The sequence below is a fragment of the Xiphophorus hellerii genome, chromosome 20 (genome assembly GCF_003331165.1).
Source record: "Xiphophorus hellerii strain 12219 chromosome 20, Xiphophorus_hellerii-4.1, whole genome shotgun sequence".
NCBI lineage: Eukaryota > Metazoa > Chordata > Actinopteri > Cyprinodontiformes > Poeciliidae > Xiphophorus > Xiphophorus hellerii.
Genome location: NC_045691.1, coordinates 1,317,126 through 1,335,832, shown reverse-complemented (window position 1 = coordinate 1,335,832; position 18,707 = coordinate 1,317,126). Strand labels below are relative to the sequence as shown.

Here is an 18,707-nt window from a genome sequence, read left to right as displayed (position 1 = left end):
AGGGTTAGGGTTAGGGTTAGGGTTAGGGTTAGCCCTTTTGTTTAGCGACCAGGAAGTGTCAGAGTTCGCTGTTGACTCCAATAATAGTCACAGTTTAACAGAATGACGATATTTATTTATTTTTTACAAAGCCTTCTAAGTAGTTTTATTTTTTATCCTGCATTAACTTTTTCTAGATTTATACGTCACTCTTTATCCATTTATTTTTGTTTACATGTAAACAAAAAATAAATGGTTTTATGCTCTCTCAGGTTTTCCATCCATAACTAAACATGAGTGCTGCTGTGCAGTTTGGGAAGTTAGAAAATGCTTCTGTCTACATGTTCATGTTCTCACCAAATAACGCCACCAACAAACATAGTTATTGATCTGGAAACTGCTGGACAAAAGCAGGACACAGCGCTGGCCGCCTGCAGGCCAACATCTCTCCCTCCCTTTTACTGAGCAGGATGGCGTTTCCAGTACAACCAGTAGCTCCAGTACCAGCTGTACTATCAGTTCTAATGACTTGAGAATTGAGGTCATACTGACAAAAATACTGACATAAATAAATATATTTAAATCAAAGTTTATGTAGATAAATGTTTATGAATGTGGCATTCAGGCTGTAGCTCTGTTGTCTGGTTTCTATGTTGCTGTTTGGCAATGGAAACCAGTAAAAACTCTCAGTTGTAACTTATAACTTATAATATTTAGCTTATAAACTAAACATTTAGATCAGAGCTAAATTGTTTGTAGGTAAGATAAATATTTATCTTGGAGCTAAATTAGCTCGCTAAATACATATTTTGAAGCTAAATACTGTGTCAGCAAATGCAGTATTCAGCTTGCTAACTCAATGTTTAGCTTCAAAATAAATATTTAGCTAGCCAGTTTATGTAGTAGACTAAGATCTTAGCCTATTACCTAAATATTTTATCTGGAGCTAATTGAAAAATGCATATTTAGCTTGCTAACGAAATACTTAGTTTGGAGCTAATATTTAGCTACCAAGATACATTTTAGCTTGCTAACTCACTACCTAGCTTGCTAACAAAATGTTTGAGCTATATTGGGTTATTTACAGATTCTGAACATGTGGATTTCAATGATGGAAGACATGGAAATGAAAAACGCAGCAGTTCTTTACAAGTTTAGGCTTTAATAACATTTTCATGCTCTTTATAGTTTAGGAGTATGATAAAAGAGAAACAGACGTGAGTTGCTTTGGCAGAAACAAAACTTTTCTTTTAGTCTGGTGTAAATAATTATTTGATTTTGGATGTTTGGATGCAGTCAATCAGCGTGGGGCGCAGCGCTGCTCACGGCCTGGTTATCACACCCAGCAGCCCAGCAGTGCAGCCCCAGGCCTGGCAGACGTACATCTGCTTTCTGGTGGCAGGTTATGTTTCTAATTGTATTCTAAAAACTAAAGTTTGGCGACTCACTCAGAGAAACCAAAAATCTTTCCTGCAGAAATGACTTATAAGTATTCATATCATCGTTTTGTTTCCACCAGCATCTTCAGCTTTTCTTTTGAGTGACCTGGTCTTAACCTACTTATTCTTTTATTATTTTTAACAGTTCTTTGGTAAGCTGTACGCAGCAAATTAAAGATCATGCAGTACCTTGCAGACCACCACAGTTTGAGAACAATTGCTTTAGAGTTACTCTGTGGCTGTTTCAACAGAAGACGTTTATAAATGACCAAAGAGAGCAAAATAAATGGTTGAGCTTCATTTGGAGCAGAAATGTTGGTAAATCAAGCTAAAGCATTAGAAATTAGGGGGAAGAATAAGAATGGAAGGAAGGAAATCAGAGAGGGACAGAGCTGAGTAAGTGGAGCAGAACCAGAGTTCAGGAGCGCTTCGGTGAGGGAGGGGCGACCCGTTATCTCAGACAGCGGTTGGACAGAGGAGCAGACGATCTTCGGACATTTTTCCTGGTCGGTCTGTACAGAACAAACCTGGAGGATCAGTAGGAGCTTTTCCTGGGTGATGATTCGGTGGCGCTCTAACGGGACCTGCTGAAGTCCGGGGGTGGTCAGCATGGTGGCAGGTCAGAGGCCCGGTTCTGTGCTGGGACACCTGCTAACCTTTGGGTTTACCTCTCAGAACCACAACATGGGGAAACAGGAGGAGGTAAGACGTTCCTCCAGTCAATCTCTGTGGTTTATGTCACACAGAAATCTGAAGATATTTTCACTTTTTTATTGTTAATTAAAGCTTCACACCAATGATATATTTATCTCTAGTTTCTGAGTTTACATTGGTTTTGCTCACTGAGTGGAATATGTTGGTTTTATTCTCATCTGACCCAAAATCTAACAAACTTTATTTTCTAGGTTTTGTGTTTTTCTTCTCTAAATGATCTAAATCTATTTTTTTGCTCTCTAAATACATCCTGTCAAGTCTACTTCTATCATCTACTCACTGTAGTTTTTATCTATTTCCATGTTATTTAGCTGTAATTTATGCTGTCTGTTCTCCTCTTTTATGTCTATTTTGTCTTTTCTAATTTGTCGAGATTATTTGTAAAGTAATTGAATTGGAAACAAGTTAAGTAAGAAATGATTCATATCTCTGTCTTTATCTTGTTGCAGTCTGATGGACCAGTGTCCATCCTTCCTTGTAATCTAATCTGTTTCTTTCTTTCGCTTATTTATTCTAAATATTTATGACCTTTTTTCTGTTTCTTTTCTAGTTTTTACCTGTCATTTCTGTTGTCTGGATTAGAAACTAATATTTAACAATGTTTTTTGACATAATTTAAAACAAAAGCATAGATTGGAAGAGCATATTTTATGTTTCTATATTCCAGCAGGTCAGTTTACTGTCATCTATTGATTTACTGCGATCACATCCAGGACAAACTGACAGGAGACCATAGCAGGCCTGTGGACACGCAGGAAAATGTTTATTGTCTTTCTTGTCAAAGAAAGCAGCAGAAATTAAAAATGATTCACTTGAAAGCGTAATTTTGTGGTGAACCTCAAGGATCTGTGTTCAGTCCACTTCCACTGTTTTTAAAGACACTCTATTACTGTATATCAGAGAGTAATATAGGACACCTTCTGTCAAATTTTAATCGGAGTTTGATTGATGAGTGATTAATGACCCGTGACTAATTGATTTTAATTTCCGGTCACATGATGCCCCTCCCCCTATCCGGTCACATGATTCCCCTCCCCCCATCCGGTCACATGACCCCCCATCCGGTCTCATGACCTCAGCATGCTTAACACGTGTTACACTATATTCCCGCTAATTTCAATTCAACCAATAGGAACAGAGACAGGCTCCGAGTTTTATGAGTAATACAATTAAAGTATAAAAGAACAATAAGTGTTAAATAATCAAGAATAATATACGATATAATATATTTAAATAGAATGTTGTAATTAACTCCGGTTTTGCTCACCAACCCGTCCGTGTTTGTGCGTGTGTCCGGGCTGAATACTGGACAGAGATGTCCCTCAGGATGTCTCAACGCCATACATTGTTTAAGGTGAACTCCTTCTGGCCTCTATGAGTTTGAATTAGCCAATAGAAGCAGAGACAAGAGGGTTCAGTGTTAGAAAACCAATAGTAACATACAATATAGTATATTCAAATAGATTTGGATGTTGTAACTACATCCGTTTTTTTAAACGGAAGGTCTTTCTGATATACTGCCTGAAGCGGGACAGGTCCCAGCCATCAGGAAGACCCTCATGACCTCCGGTCATCATGCGTGACACGTGTGGCTCTCTATATTTCCGATCATCTCAATTGGGTCTCTATCGGGGGTTGATTGATATGGTGTAAAGGCCAGCACAGGATTCATTCTCGTGACTTTTTGGTGGGTGGGGGGTGGGAGGCCCCCTGACAGTGCTGCTCACCAAGTCATTCGTGTGCGTGTGGGTGTGTGTGTGTGGGTATATAAAGACATATAGAAACAAAAGTCCCTAAAGAAAACCTACAGTTTAACTATTTTACTGCATTATTTATGGTAGCACAATTAGTCAGTGTTGACTATGAGTTTGTGATTTCCTTCATCACTTCAATTTTAAACTCTAATAGATTTTTTTTTTTCTGTAACACTTGCTAGTGTGATACATTTCAGTAAATGTTCCTCATTTGTACACGTACTTCTTAAGAATATGTGACAGACAGTAAACAGGCCTACTCAAATTTAACTTTTATCTTTCCGCAGTTAAAGAATTTGTCCAGACTTTTCCAGAATTTGGCCCGGCATCATTGTGAATGATTTTGTTCAGGTTTTTTTTTTTTGCTGTTGAATCAACACTGATCTTCCCACTGCTTCATATTTTCTCCAAAATAGTAAATCCTGGTTTAAATACATTCGAAACTCTTTTTTTTTTCTGTAACACTTGCTAGTGTGAAACATGTTAGTAAAAGTTCCTCATCTGTAAATTTATTTCTGAACAATATCTGACAGGGACTAAACAGGCCTAGGTGAGGTTCCCTTGGATTTCTATTGATTTATTGAATGTGTAAATATTTATCAAACTGAATGGCCATTCAGTTTTTATATAGTTTTTTTTTCTTTTGGTGTTTGTTGCACAAATTTAAATATATGCTGGCTATCAGCCAAAAATTCAATCAGTGAATTTGTGTTTTTTCTTAAATACTCCCTCTCACGGAGACTTACTTACATCTTCTGACAGCTAGCTTATAATAACTTATAATAACATTGACTAAGTTTGCTATTGGTACACTTTACCTAAAAATAAAAATTAAACATACTCACTACACAACCACGCTCCAAGAGTTGCTCACAACATGGTGAATTGTTTTGTTACCTTTAAAATGATCTGCAGCTTTTGTTCCTTGGTCCTAATGATGCTGTTCACTAATGTTCTCTAACAGACAGTTCAACACCTCTTGTAATTGATAAGCTTATAAATGATCAATGCGAAACATCAGTATGCGCTAAAGAAGATCATATCAGTCAGATTAAGTAAAATATCACTATACTCAAAGCAATCAAAATTATATTTCTCTGAAAGGTCATTTTTCCTTTTCAGAGAGTTTAGACTGTATAAAAGGAATCATTGAAATATACTATGAAATATTTAATCTGCTGCATCCCCATAATAAAACTTCAATTGTGAATTGAATGATTACATTGCATCTAGACACAAAAGAATCAACCGTTAATTAGTAATCATACTGACTAACAAGATCTGATCAAACAACAAACTTGACTACCTCAAGGGATTCTCACATTGGAGAATAAACTGTCTGACTTTCTTTAGCCACTAAATTTAACCTTACCAAAGTTTTGCCTTGGAGTAAACAGGTACTGAGTTTGAAGCGGATCAGATGCCTTCAGCCATCAGCTAAAGCTAGACTCCGGCCTTCCTCACTGTAAAATAAAACATTAGACTTAAAAAAAGTTCAAGCGAACATCACTTAATTATCATCGACTTGTTGTTTGTACTCATCTTAAACAAGTGGCAGGAACATTTGGATGTATATATAAAAAAAAGCTTTATAAGTTAATCTATTTAAGTTGAGTCCATGCAACAAGTAAAATAAAATAAAAAGTGAATTATTTGAAAGTAGTGAGGATTTTGGGTGGTAAAAGTTGAACATCTTAACATGCCCAGACACTACGCCATTTCTGCTCAAGCAAACCAAAAGGTTTTGAACAGAACAACCATGTCAAATAATGAGACCGTGAATCTTTAATCTATGTAGCAAATATATTGCTGCTGCTGCTGTAAGCAGAAAATAAAAAAAGTTTTACGGAGAATAATATTTTGGATGAGTTTAAGAATATTGTTTGCCAAAATCACACGGTGTAACTACACTTGTCTTTTATATGTAGCAGTAATTGAATCTTTTGAGGCAATTGGTTGCATAAATTAAAGTAAATACGGTCTATTTTCCTGCTCCACATACTTAGCTAGCAATTTGCCAGTTAGCTTCCCAGTCTGAACTTCTGGGCAATGTCTTGATTCAATCAAATTTTCTATCTTGTATCTCCTGAACTCTGATATTTTGCTTGCTGGTCTTCATCGTGCTCTGAATGCAGTATCGGGTTTCTCTTACTTTAACCCGCCCAACTTACACCTGATTGGCATGTTAGCCTTTTGATTCCCTCTCAGCTAGGCGGTGCTTCACAAAGCAAACTGTTTGTCAAACTGTTGATCTGCCTGATGGCTGTTTTAGAAGATATGGTGACTGAGGTTTAGACAGTACTAGCCGGCTCATGCAGCTTGTTTTTACTAGATGGCTGTCCTAAAAGTACATATCTTTAAAATATGAATAAATACGTACAATTCCATAATTATTCGATCCAACGGTTATAGAAGTTTTGTAATAATGCAATTCAGGTATTTTACATTTTCTGGACTAAAGGAGGATTTCAGTTCAACACCTGTGGTTTCTTAATGTAAGTGTTTCTGCTACTGGACAAGAAACAGGGTTAAAAGAGGATTTAGAAAGCAAAATACAAAGATGATAGTTGTTTTTACCGAGAGCAAGGCTGTGACTAGTTATCAGGACAGCATGAGACCTGTAAAACTGTTGGGCATCTGCTCCAACAATTTATTAATCTTTAGGAAATATTTTTTGGACACAGCCATCCGCAGGAGCAAGATGAAGCAAGAACATCACAACATCAGATGTATTTTTTCATCCTTATATCCGTGATTTAAAACTATTTTTAATTTTGTGTCATCATTGTTCCCCTTTTCAAAGAGTCAATTATCTTTTCACCCCTGGAAAAGTGTCATGTGTTTATTATGAGTAGGATTAACCAAGCTGAAGGAAAACAAAGAAAAAGGAGAAATAAATATTCATTGATACAGAACCGAATCAGCAAATATGAACTTATGAAACTATTGAAACCTTCAAGAATTTTATGTTGTGTAAGATATTTAAGAAACTAATACTGAATCTGTGTTCATGAATTTCTTTATTTGGTTGTTATCTCTAAAATACGTTTACCTTTTGTTTTGTTGAACACCAGACATCTCATCTCTTTTCCACAGTTTTTCACTTAGTTCCACTACTGCAGTGGATTTTATAGTCAATGTTTAAAGCCAGCACAGAGTCTGAAACGATGGAGGAAATTTACGTCAATATGGAACCTGTTGGACAAACTGCATCTAATCACACAGGTAAGAACGAAGTTACAGAGAAATTTAGCATGTATTGAATTCAATTTTGCTAAGGTTGAGGTTTTTGTTAAGGTTCGAGCATCTCCAAAGAGAGGCTCTGCCTCCGTGCGGCTGTCTGTTTGGGAATCCTGAATGTTTTACTTTTGGCTGAACTCATCGCCCTCAGTGTTCACAGTGAGTCTTGTTCTAGTCATCTTAAAGATGTAAAAAGAGTAGATTTTACGTTTCTGTTATATTAAAAAAAAGTCATTGTTCCCCTTCTAAAATATTAATACTATTTACCTAACGATTCATTGTTCAGTGTTACCTCAGTTTAAATTCTACAGGCATAACCAAAATCATCAAACTATTTTATAAGTCTTAAGTGAAAATACGGTCTTGCCACTTCTTTTTGCAAACATGGTTGTTAATTTTTTTTTTTTACAGCTCATCACATGACAGCAGATTTTTCTGACATCAGCAACATTCTGACCGAGCAGAACAGCAGCAGCAAGTTTCCCTCCATGATCGCTAACTTCACTGAAACGGCTCCACGAGCTGAAGACACTTTAAGGTTGGTCAAAACTTTAAAAAATTTGGATCTCGTTAAAAAATTGAATTCTACTCTGAATTCTAGAGTATAACTAATAACTTTCCTTTTTGGTCTAAATGAATATAATGTAAATGAACAACTTTTATTTTAATTTATTAAGTGCTCTATCATTTGCGTGTGCTGAAAAACAACAATGTAAAACAAACTAAACTTTGATTTTTTTCTCCTTAAAGGGAAATTGTGTCCTACAGAACGAACAAACATCAGTTGTTCCTGTTCATCCAAGGGCTGCGGAAGAAGAGAAGACCAGATCCACTAGTGATGGATGATTAGGATCTGTGTTCACTGTGATATTATTCACCAACAATATTGTAGCTTATTAGTACGGTGTTACATAAAACCCTAAAGATAAAATGTACACTTCCAACTGTTGTGACCTGTATCTAATAACACAACAATTTTATCGCCTATACTCTGTGTTTTTCTTTCTTGTTAAAACTCTGACATGATAAACAAATGTTTTTTTTTTGTTTGTTTGTTTGCTTTTTTTTTTTGTATTTTTGCGGAGGATCGGTTGATGCGCTCTGATTGTGTATTAATGTGACTTTTACTACGAAACTTTATGGAGTTCCATTTGTGCCCGGTAATAGCGGATTAAGTTCTATCTTGGTAGAATTATATTTCTACATTTCCAATTATTTACTATCATTTGTAATAAAGTGATGCCAACACCACTGATTCAACAGTGAGGAGTTTGTTCTAGTCATCTTAAAGATGGAAAGAGTCAATGTTGTGCTGATTCTGAGTAACTGAATGACTTTTTATTCATTTCAGAGTTCAATCAGCGAGGTTATTCATTTTGTGATGGTCCTAGTCTATGAAAGAAAGAAACAAAGAAAGAAAGCAGCAAATGTACATGTTGGTTCCCCTGAAAATATGGATAAATTCAGTCATTGTAGGGTTAAAGTAATTTGAAGAGGGAGAAGCGTATAAACAAGTCAAGTCAATGACGAGTCAATGACTTGATGCAATCTGCATTTTTAACTCGGTTAACTTAACTTTTTGGTTTTTTTTACTGACTTTAATACATTTAAATTGCTACGTTGTTTGATAAGTAGAATGGAAATGACTTTTTTTGTAAATGGTTTTGAGATTACCTATTGTAAATTAGCGTTTTAAAAATCAACTGAATTGAATTAAGAAATTTGACCATCCGATTGGACTGAAGAGAAATGATGAGCAATGTTTTATGGGTGGATGAAAGCAAAGATTGGTATTTTTAATTTTTAATTTTTTTTTGTAACATCAAAAGTTCATTTTTGAGGCAAACAGAAAATCCAGCTTATTATAGTTTACTGGGACTAACAACCCCCGGACAAATTTGGAAAAAAATTCAGCTAATGTGGGTGGTGCTTTAAGGAACAATGAGACAGAGCCTAGTGTGGGGATAGATGGTGAGGGGATAAGCAAGGCTGTAGTAAGCGCCGTTACCAATTTGGTACTTTGTGGTTATAGTTTTCTCCAAGTTGCGTTTGAAGAAATTATGAACATGGGTAAAACTGAGAAACTCTATCAATCAACCAACTGGACATTGAAGTATGTCACCGGAGATTTATTCTCCTGTCCACGCGATGAATCCTTGGCCCACTGCATCAGTGAAGACTGTCGCATGGGAGCAGGCATAGCGGTGATGTTCAAGAAGAAGTTTGGTCGAGTCTCAGAGTTAAAGGAGCAGAGTGAGTCAGACTAGTTACTAAAATCTTTGTTTTGGAAAAAAATTTTTATGTTTTTGCAGTTCATTCAAATGTCTGATTTCAACAGCAAATGCTAAATCATATCCTGTTTTGTATTTTTTTTTTATGTCCTAATAGAGAAGCTGCCGGGGCAGTGTGCTGTCCTGACACATGATCAACGTTTCATCTACTATCTGGTAAACATACCACAATTATACTGCATAGGACCAAAACCTGTTTCATTATTCAATCTGGTAACTGTATCTTTCCTATTATGTGTCTCAGATCACAAAGAAAAAAGCCAGCCAGAAACCCACGTATGTCAACCTAAGACAGAGTCTGGAAGACATGAAATCTCACTGCTTAGAAAATGGTGTCAATAGGATATCAATACCCCGGTTTGTAGGAACTACTGTGAATAAATGACTATAATAAATACCCTTAAATCTTCTTCTTTATTGGGAATAATTAATCAATTTGCTTGTCTCGTATCTCCTCCCTCGGAATTGGCTGTGGCCTGGACCAGCTGCAGTGGTCAAAGGTGTCAAAGATCCTGGAACAGATCTTTAAAGAGACAAATATCTCCATCACAGTGTACAGCCTGCCCTGTGTTGGGTCAAAGCTTCAAATGCATGCCGTGTAGTACATTTTCATTGGGGGTTTTTTAGCTTTAAATCCTTTATAATCTCTTAAAATTTTGGATGAAATCAACACTCCTTAAACAGTTTTAAGGAAACAATAAATAAGGAAACAATAAAAACCTCCCCAAAAGATGTTTACATACAAGACTTTTAACATCCCACTGATGTAAAAATGATGTTTCCTTCCATTAAAGATACAAAACTTATTGTAAACACTGATGTTGCACTCTGTCACTATCGTACTACATGATGCTACTACTAAATCATGCTACACAAAATGATCCAACAAATCACCTGAGGCAGGTAAAATACAATAGTTATGCCTAAAATTTGTTTTTTGTTTTTCTAAATCTATATAGTTGTTGAAAACGTAGCTTTTCCTGTGAATCTGTAAATCTAAAATGTGAAAGAGTTTGCTTCTCTAGCTTTATTTTCCTGACCCAAATTCAGGAGCAAGGTTGTTGTCACAAGATTTTTTTTTTGTCATGAGTTTTTAGTGATTCTGATGCTTGACTTTTTTAGTATTTGTAACCTGTGAATTATGTTGTACAGAATATTAGGACTTATATCTTTGTAAATAAAATTTAAGACAACAGCTTCATTTTATTGCAAGGGATGACCTTTACCTGCTCAGACAACAGGCAACGGTATGTAGGAAAATGCAATTTGAAATTTTTATAAATTTCTTAGTTTGCCTCAAAAATGAACTTTTGATGTTACAAAAAAAAATTAAAAATTAAAAATACCAATCTTTGCTTTCATCCACCCATAAAACATTGCTCATCATTTCTCTTCAGTCCAATCGGATGGTCAAATTTCTTAATTCAATTCAGTTGATTTTTAAAACGCTAATTTACAATAGGTAATCTCAAAACCATTTACAAAAAAAGTCATTTCCATTCTACTTATCAAACAACGTAGCAATTTAAATGTATTAAAGTCAGTAAAAAAAACCAAAAAGTTAAGTTAACCGAGTTAAAAATGCAGATTGCATCAAGTCATTGACTCGTCATTGACTTGACTTGTTTATACGCTTCTCCCTCTTCAAATTACTTTAACCCTACAATGACTGAATTTATCCATATTTTCAGGGGAACCAACATGTACATTTGCTGCTTTCTTTCTTTGTTTCTTTCTTTCATAGACTAGGACCATCACAAAATGAATAACCTCGCTGATTGAACTCTGAAATGAATAAAAAGTCATTCAGTTACTCAGAATCAGCACAACATTGACTCTTTCCATCTTTAAGATGACTAGAACAAACTCCTCACTGTTGAATCAGTGGTGTTGGCATCACTTTATTACAAATGATAGTAAATAATTGGAAATGTAGAAATATAATTCTACCAAGATAGAACTTAATCCGCTATTACCGGGCACAAATGGAACTCCATAAAGTTTCGTAGTAAAAGTCACATTAATACACAATCAGAGCGCATCAACCGATCCTCCGCAAAAATACAAAAAAAAAAAGCAAACAAACAAACAAAAAAAAAACATTTGTTTATCATGTCAGAGTTTTAACAAGAAAGAAAAACACAGAGTATAGGCGATAAAATTGTTGTGTTATTAGATACAGGTCACAACAGTTGGAAGTGTACATTTTATCTTTAGGGTTTTATGTAACACCGTACTAATAAGCTACAATATTGTTGGTGAATAATATCACAGTGAACACAGATCCTAATCATCCATCACTAGTGGATCTGGTCTTCTCTTCTTCCGCAGCCCTTGGATGAACAGGAACAACTGATGTTTGTTCGTTCTGTAGGACACAATTTCCCTTTAAGGAGAAAAAAATCAAAGTTTAGTTTGTTTTACATTGTTGTTTTTCAGCACACGCAAATGATAGAGCACTTAATAAATTAAAATAAAAGTTGTTCATTTACATTATATTCATTTAGACCAAAAAGGAAAGTTATTAGTTATACTCTAGAATTCAGAGTAGAATTCAATTTTTTAACGAGATCCAAATTTTTTAAAGTTTTGACCAACCTTAAAGTGTCTTCAGCTCGTGGAGCCGTTTCAGTGAAGTTAGCGATCATGGAGGGAAACTTGCTGCTGCTGTTCTGCTCGGTCAGAATGTTGCTGATGTCAGAAAAATCTGCTGTCATGTGATGAGCTGTAAAAAAAAAAAATTAACAACCATGTTTGCAAAAAGAAGTGGCAAGACCGTATTTTCACTTAAGACTTATAAAATAGTTTGATGATTTTGGTTATGCCTGTAGAATTTAAACTGAGGTAACACTGAACAATGAATCGTTAGGTAAATAGTATTAATATTTTAGAAGGGGAACAATGACTTTTTTTTAATATAACAGAAACGTAAAATCTACTCTTTTTACATCTTTAAGATGACTAGAACAAGACTCACTGTGAACACTGAGGGCGATGAGTTCAGCCAAAAGTAAAACATTCAGGATTCCCAAACAGACAGCCGCACGGAGGCAGAGCCTCTCTTTGGAGATGCTCGAACCTTAACAAAAACCTCAACCTTAGCAAAATTGAATTCAATACATGCTAAATTTCTCTGTAACTTCGTTCTTACCTGTGTGATTAGATGCAGTTTGTCCAACAGGTTCCATATTGACGTAAATTTCCTCCATCGCTTCAGACTCTGCGCTGGCTTTAAACATTGACTATAAAATCCACTGCAGTAGTGGAACTAAGTGAAAAACTGTGGAAAAGAGATGAGATGTCTGGTGTTCAACAAAACAAAAGGTAAACGTATTTTAGAGATAACAACCAAATAAAGAAATTCATGAACACAGATTCAGTATTAGTTTCTTAAATATCTTACACAACATAAAATTCTTGAAGGTTTCAATAGTTTCATAAGTTCATATTTGCTGATTCGGTTCTGTATCAATGAATATTTATTTCTCCTTTTTCTTTGTTTTCCTTCAGCTTGGTTAATCCTACTCATAATAAACACATGACACTTTTCCAGGGGTGAAAAGATAATTGACTCTTTGAAAAGGGGAACAATGATGACACAAAATTAAAAATAGTTTTAAATCACGGATATAAGGATGAAAAAATACATCTGATGTTGTGATGTTCTTGCTTCATCTTGCTCCTGCGGATGGCTGTGTCCAAAAAATATTTCCTAAAGATTAATAAATTGTTGGAGCAGATGCCCAACAGTTTTACAGGTCTCATGCTGTCCTGATAACTAGTCACAGCCTTGCTCTCGGTAAAAACAACTATCATCTTTGTATTTTGCTTTCTAAATCCTCTTTTAACCCTGTTTCTTGTCCAGTAGCAGAAACACTTACATTAAGAAACCACAGGTGTTGAACTGAAATCCTCCTTTAGTCCAGAAAATGTAAAATACCTGAATTGCATTATTACAAAACTTCTATAACCGTTGGATCGAATAATTATGGAATTGTACGTATTTATTCATATTTTAAAGATATGTACTTTTAGGACAGCCATCTAGTAAAAACAAGCTGCATGAGCTGGCTAGTACTGTCTAAACCTCAGTCACCATATCTTCTAAAACAGCCATCAGGCAGATCAACAGTTTGACAAACAGTTTGCTTTGTGAAGCACCGCCTAGCTGGGAGGGAATCAAAAGGCTAACATGCCAATCAGGTGTAAGTTGGGCGGGTTAAAGTAAGAGAAACCCGATACTGCATTCAGAGCACGATGAAGACCAGCAAGCAAAATATCAGAGTTCAGGAGATACAAGATAGAAAATTTGATTGAATCAAGACATTGCCCAGAAGTTCAGACTGGGAAGCTAACTGGCAAATTGCTAGCTAAGTATGTGGAGCAGGAAAATAGACCGTATTTACTTTAATTTATGCAACCAATTGCCTCAAAAGATTCAATTACTGCTACATATAAAAGACAAGTGTAGTTACACCGTGTGATTTTGGCAAACAATATTCTTAAACTCATCCAAAATATTATTCTCCGTAAAACTTTTTTTATTTTCTGCTTACAGCAGCAGCAGCAATATATTTGCTACATAGATTAAAGATTCACGGTCTCATTATTTGACATGGTTGTTCTGTTCAAAACCTTTTGGTTTGCTTGAGCAGAAATGGCGTAGTGTCTGGGCATGTTAAGATGTTCAACTTTTACCACCCAAAATCCTCACTACTTTCAAATAATTCACTTTTTATTTTATTTTACTTGTTGCATGGACTCAACTTAAATAGATTAACTTATAAAGCTTTTTTTTATATATACATCCAAATGTTCCTGCCACTTGTTTAAGATGAGTACAAACAACAAGTCGATGATAATTAAGTGATGTTCGCTTGAACTTTTTTTAAGTCTAATGTTTTATTTTACAGTGAGGAAGGCCGGAGTCTAGCTTTAGCTGATGGCTGAAGGCATCTGATCCGCTTCAAACTCAGTACCTGTTTACTCCAAGGCAAAACTTTGGTAAGGTTAAATTTAGTGGCTAAAGAAAGTCAGACAGTTTATTCTCCAATGTGAGAATCCCTTGAGGTAGTCAAGTTTGTTGTTTGATCAGATCTTGTTAGTCAGTATGATTACTAATTAACGGTTGATTCTTTTGTGTCTAGATGCAATGTAATCATTCAATTCACAATTGAAGTTTTATTATGGGGATGCAGCAGATTAAATATTTCATAGTATATTTCAATGATTCCTTTTATACAGTCTAAACTCTCTGAAAAGGAAAAATGACCTTTCAGAGAAATATAATTTTGATTGCTTTGAGTATAGTGATATTTTACTTAATCTGACTGATATGATCTTCTTTAGCGCATACTGATGTTTCGCATTGATCATTTATAAGCTTATCAATTACAAGAGGTGTTGAACTGTCTGTTAGAGAACATTAGTGAACAGCATCATTAGGACCAAGGAACAAAAGCTGCAGATCATTTTAAAGGTAACAAAACAATTCACCATGTTGTGAGCAACTCTTGGAGCGTGGTTGTGTAGTGAGTATGTTTAATTTTTATTTTTAGGTAAAGTGTACCAATAGCAAACTTAGTCAATGTTATTATAAGTTATTATAAGCTAGCTGTCAGAAGATGTAAGTAAGTCTCCGTGAGAGGGAGTATTTAAGAAAAAACACAAATTCACTGATTGAATTTTTGGCTGATAGCCAGCATATATTTAAATTTGTGCAACAAACACCAAAAGAAAAAAAAACTATATAAAAACTGAATGGCCATTCAGTTTGATAAATATTTACACATTCAATAAATCAATAGAAATCCAAGGGAACCTCACCTAGGCCTGTTTAGTCCCTGTCAGATATTGTTCAGAAATAAATTTACAGATGAGGAACTTTTACTAACATGTTTCACACTAGCAAGTGTTACAGAAAAAAAAAAGAGTTTCGAATGTATTTAAACCAGGATTTACTATTTTGGAGAAAATATGAAGCAGTGGGAAGATCAGTGTTGATTCAACAGCAAAAAAAAAAAACCTGAACAAAATCATTCACAATGATGCCGGGCCAAATTCTGGAAAAGTCTGGACAAATTCTTTAACTGCGGAAAGATAAAAGTTAAATTTGAGTAGGCCTGTTTACTGTCTGTCACATATTCTTAAGAAGTACGTGTACAAATGAGGAACATTTACTGAAATGTATCACACTAGCAAGTGTTACAGAAAAAAAAAAATCTATTAGAGTTTAAAATTGAAGTGATGAAGGAAATCACAAACTCATAGTCAACACTGACTAATTGTGCTACCATAAATAATGCAGTAAAATAGTTAAACTGTAGGTTTTCTTTAGGGACTTTTGTTTCTATATGTCTTTATATACCCACACACACACACCCACACGCACACGAATGACTTGGTGAGCAGCACTGTCAGGGGGCCTCCCACCCCCCACCCACCAAAAAGTCACGAGAATGAATCCTGTGCTGGCCTTTACACCATATCAATCAACCCCCGATAGAGACCCAATTGAGATGATCGGAAATATAGAGAGCCACACGTGTCACGCATGATGACCGGAGGTCATGAGGGTCTTCCTGATGGCTGGGACCTGTCCCGCTTCAGGCAGTATATCAGAAAGACCTTCCGTTTAAAAAAACGGATGTAGTTACAACATCCAAATCTATTTGAATATACTATATTGTATGTTACTATTGGTTTTCTAACACTGAACCCTCTTGTCTCTGCTTCTATTGGCTAATTCAAACTCATAGAGGCCAGAAGGAGTTCACCTTAAACAATGTATGGCGTTGAGACATCCTGAGGGACATCTCTGTCCAGTATTCAGCCCGGACACACGCACAAACACGGACGGGTTGGTGAGCAAAACCGGAGTTAATTACAACATTCTATTTAAATATATTATATCGTATATTATTCTTGATTATTTAACACTTATTGTTCTTTTATACTTTAATTGTATTACTCATAAAACTCGGAGCCTGTCTCTGTTCCTATTGGTTGAATTGAAATTAGCGGGAATATAGTGTAACACGTGTTAAGCATGCTGAGGTCATGAGACCGGATGGGGGGTCATGTGACCGGATGGGGGGAGGGGAATCATGTGACCGGATAGGGGGAGGGGCATCATGTGACCGGAAATTAAAATCAATTAGTCACGGGTCATTAATCACTCATCAATCAAACTCCGATTAAAATTTGACAGAAGGTGTCCTATATTACTCTCTTATATCCATGTGTAAGTTTTAGTCTAATGACAATAAGTTACAAAAACATTGAGATTATATAACTTGAACTTCACAGCAAAAACACAAAATATTGCCAAGTATTTTTGGTGTAGTTTCTTACACTTAAAATAAGACAAAATTAACTTACAAGTAACTTTTAAGCAAGAAACAGAAGCTTGTTTTAAGCTGATTTAACTAAATGATTCAAGAGAGAGACCACAAAAACTCAAGGTCAGATATTTCAATCCATCCATCCATCCATTTTCTGTTCACCCTTGTCCCTGATGGGGTCAGGAGGAGCTGCTGCCTCTCCAGCTACGTTCCGGGCGAGAGGCGGGGTCACCTGGACAGGTCGCCAGTCTGCCGCAGGGCAACACAGAGACAGACAGGACACACAACCATTCACACACACTCACACCTGGGGAGAATTTAGAGAAACCAATTAACCTGACAGTCATGTTTTTGACTGTGGGAGGAAGCCGGAGTACCCGGAGAGAACCTATGCATGCACAGGGAAAACATGCAGACTCCATACAGAAAGACCCCGGCCGGGAATCAAACCCAGGACCTTCTTGCTGCAAGGCAACAGTGCTACCAACTGCGCCACTGTGCAGCCCATTTCAATATATATCCAACTTAAATCATAAAAAGTGTTGGTATTGATAGTCCTCTTACGATACAAAATGTTGCTGGCCGATAAATTGCCTCAGTAGATATTGCGATACATGATAATATTGTTGCTTTTAGACCATTTTCCAATAGTATAACAGTAATGCTAAGAACACATTCTCAGAGATCGATAAACTATAAATACTATTGAACATTTAAACCTGGAACTGGAAGACATTTTAATGATCCAAAATAAATAAACAAATAAAATGAATTATGAAGTCTCTGTAAACTAAACTGTTCTTAAAAAAGGCCAGTTCAGACCAAAGCACCAGACTGAAGACTTTTAACATCCAGTTTTGGTAGAAAAAGAAGAATTATTGAGCTCCTTCTAATGTAACCCTAACCCACTCATAGACACTATATGAATTTTCACATATGGAGAACATGAAAAATGACATATTTCAGAGACACCTCAGGACTTTGTTTATTTTCTCTTTTAGGATCCGTTCTCACTAAAACCAGGAAGTTAAGCTTCTTGTTAGAGAACAACTAGTTGTGTAAAAAGTAGTTAAGCACTAAAGAGTTGGACAAAGGTTTATAGTCATAGCCTCCTGAGACCCGGGCTTTTGTTTGATGTGCATTTTTTATGTCTCCTTACTATTTGGGATTAGTATGACCTAATTTTAGTTGAAATTAAATTTTAGCTTTCTATGTGCTCTTGAACTATGTCAAAACCAATGCCCTCATATGAGGACAATGGGTCTGTTTTTGCATATATATTTTCTCCTTGTCATTTGGGATCATAAGGACCCAATTAGCCTATAAATGAAATTTTAGCTTTCTACAATAAGTGGTTATCTCAAAACCCAACGTCCTCAGACGAGGACATTGGGTCTATCTGTGTGACGATAAGACCATTCAATCAATGTTATTTACATCTGTGTTTACAAAAATGTAATGTCCTCATATGAGGATGCAGGGTCTCAGGAGGATAGAGCATTTTTTTAATTTCACCAAACAGCTGAACATCCCCAACTTTTTCTGAGTCGAGTATGTCGGCTGTGCAGGTTGTTGCTCAGCGCAGATTTCTCTTAAAGCGATGAAATCAGGAACTCTGACAGTTAAGGTCAACGTCTGACGTTGTTTCGTTTTTCCTCCAGGAGCCGGGCACCAAGCGCAGCAAACCCGTCCCCAGGGTGGCGGCGCTGGCGAGCCTGCTGCCTCCGGTCAAAGCCACATCGCTGAAGAGGATCGGCCAAACCCTGCAGGTAAACACGTTTCCACTTTTCACTGGAAATGTTGCCGTAGCTTTCTGCTGCAAAATAACAATTTCTGAACGATAAATTGTCCAGATCGTTACTGTGATAATAAATAATATTTCAGGTACTGGTAAGAACCCATTCTCAAAGATCAATAAACTTTAAATTCTCATGTACATTTACCACT

General features: G+C 36.0%; 2 protein-coding genes across 7 annotated transcripts in view; both read left to right on the top strand.

The window, feature by feature from the left end:
- Nucleotides 1–18,707, top strand: part of arhgef3 (Rho guanine nucleotide exchange factor (GEF) 3) — a 37,648-nt gene that overhangs the window by 6,951 nt on the left and 11,990 nt on the right. For 5 of the 6 annotated variants that reach the window (XM_032548467.1, XM_032548465.1, XM_032548469.1 and 2 more), the window contains exon 3: nt 18,422–18,529. In XM_032548467.1, coding sequence (XP_032404358.1) covers nt 18,422–18,529 — 108 coding nt within the window. Of the gene's footprint in view, nt 1–251; nt 2,121–18,421; nt 18,530–18,707 lie in introns of those variants that run through there. The other variant, XM_032548463.1, reaches the window with a different exon arrangement.
- LOC116709817 (ADP-ribose glycohydrolase OARD1-like) lies at nt 8,887–10,763 on the top strand. Its single transcript, XM_032548477.1, has 3 exons — nt 8,887–9,379; nt 9,515–9,573; nt 9,662–10,763. The coding sequence occupies exons 1-3, from the start codon at nt 9,187–9,189 to the stop codon at nt 9,800–9,802; spliced, it is 393 nt and encodes a 130-aa protein (XP_032404368.1). The 5' UTR covers nt 8,887–9,186; the 3' UTR covers nt 9,803–10,763.

Coding starts and splice junctions, on each gene's coding strand:
- LOC116709817 (XM_032548477.1), top strand. CDS start 9,187: ATGAACATGGGTAAAACTGAGAAACTCTATCAATCAACCAACTGGACA. Junction 9,380..9,514: donor CTCAGAGTTAAAGGAGCAGA/GTGAGTCAGACT, acceptor ATGTCCTAATAG/AGAAGCTGCCGGGGCAGTGT. Junction 9,574..9,661: donor AACGTTTCATCTACTATCTG/GTAAACATACCA, acceptor TATGTGTCTCAG/ATCACAAAGAAAAAAGCCAG.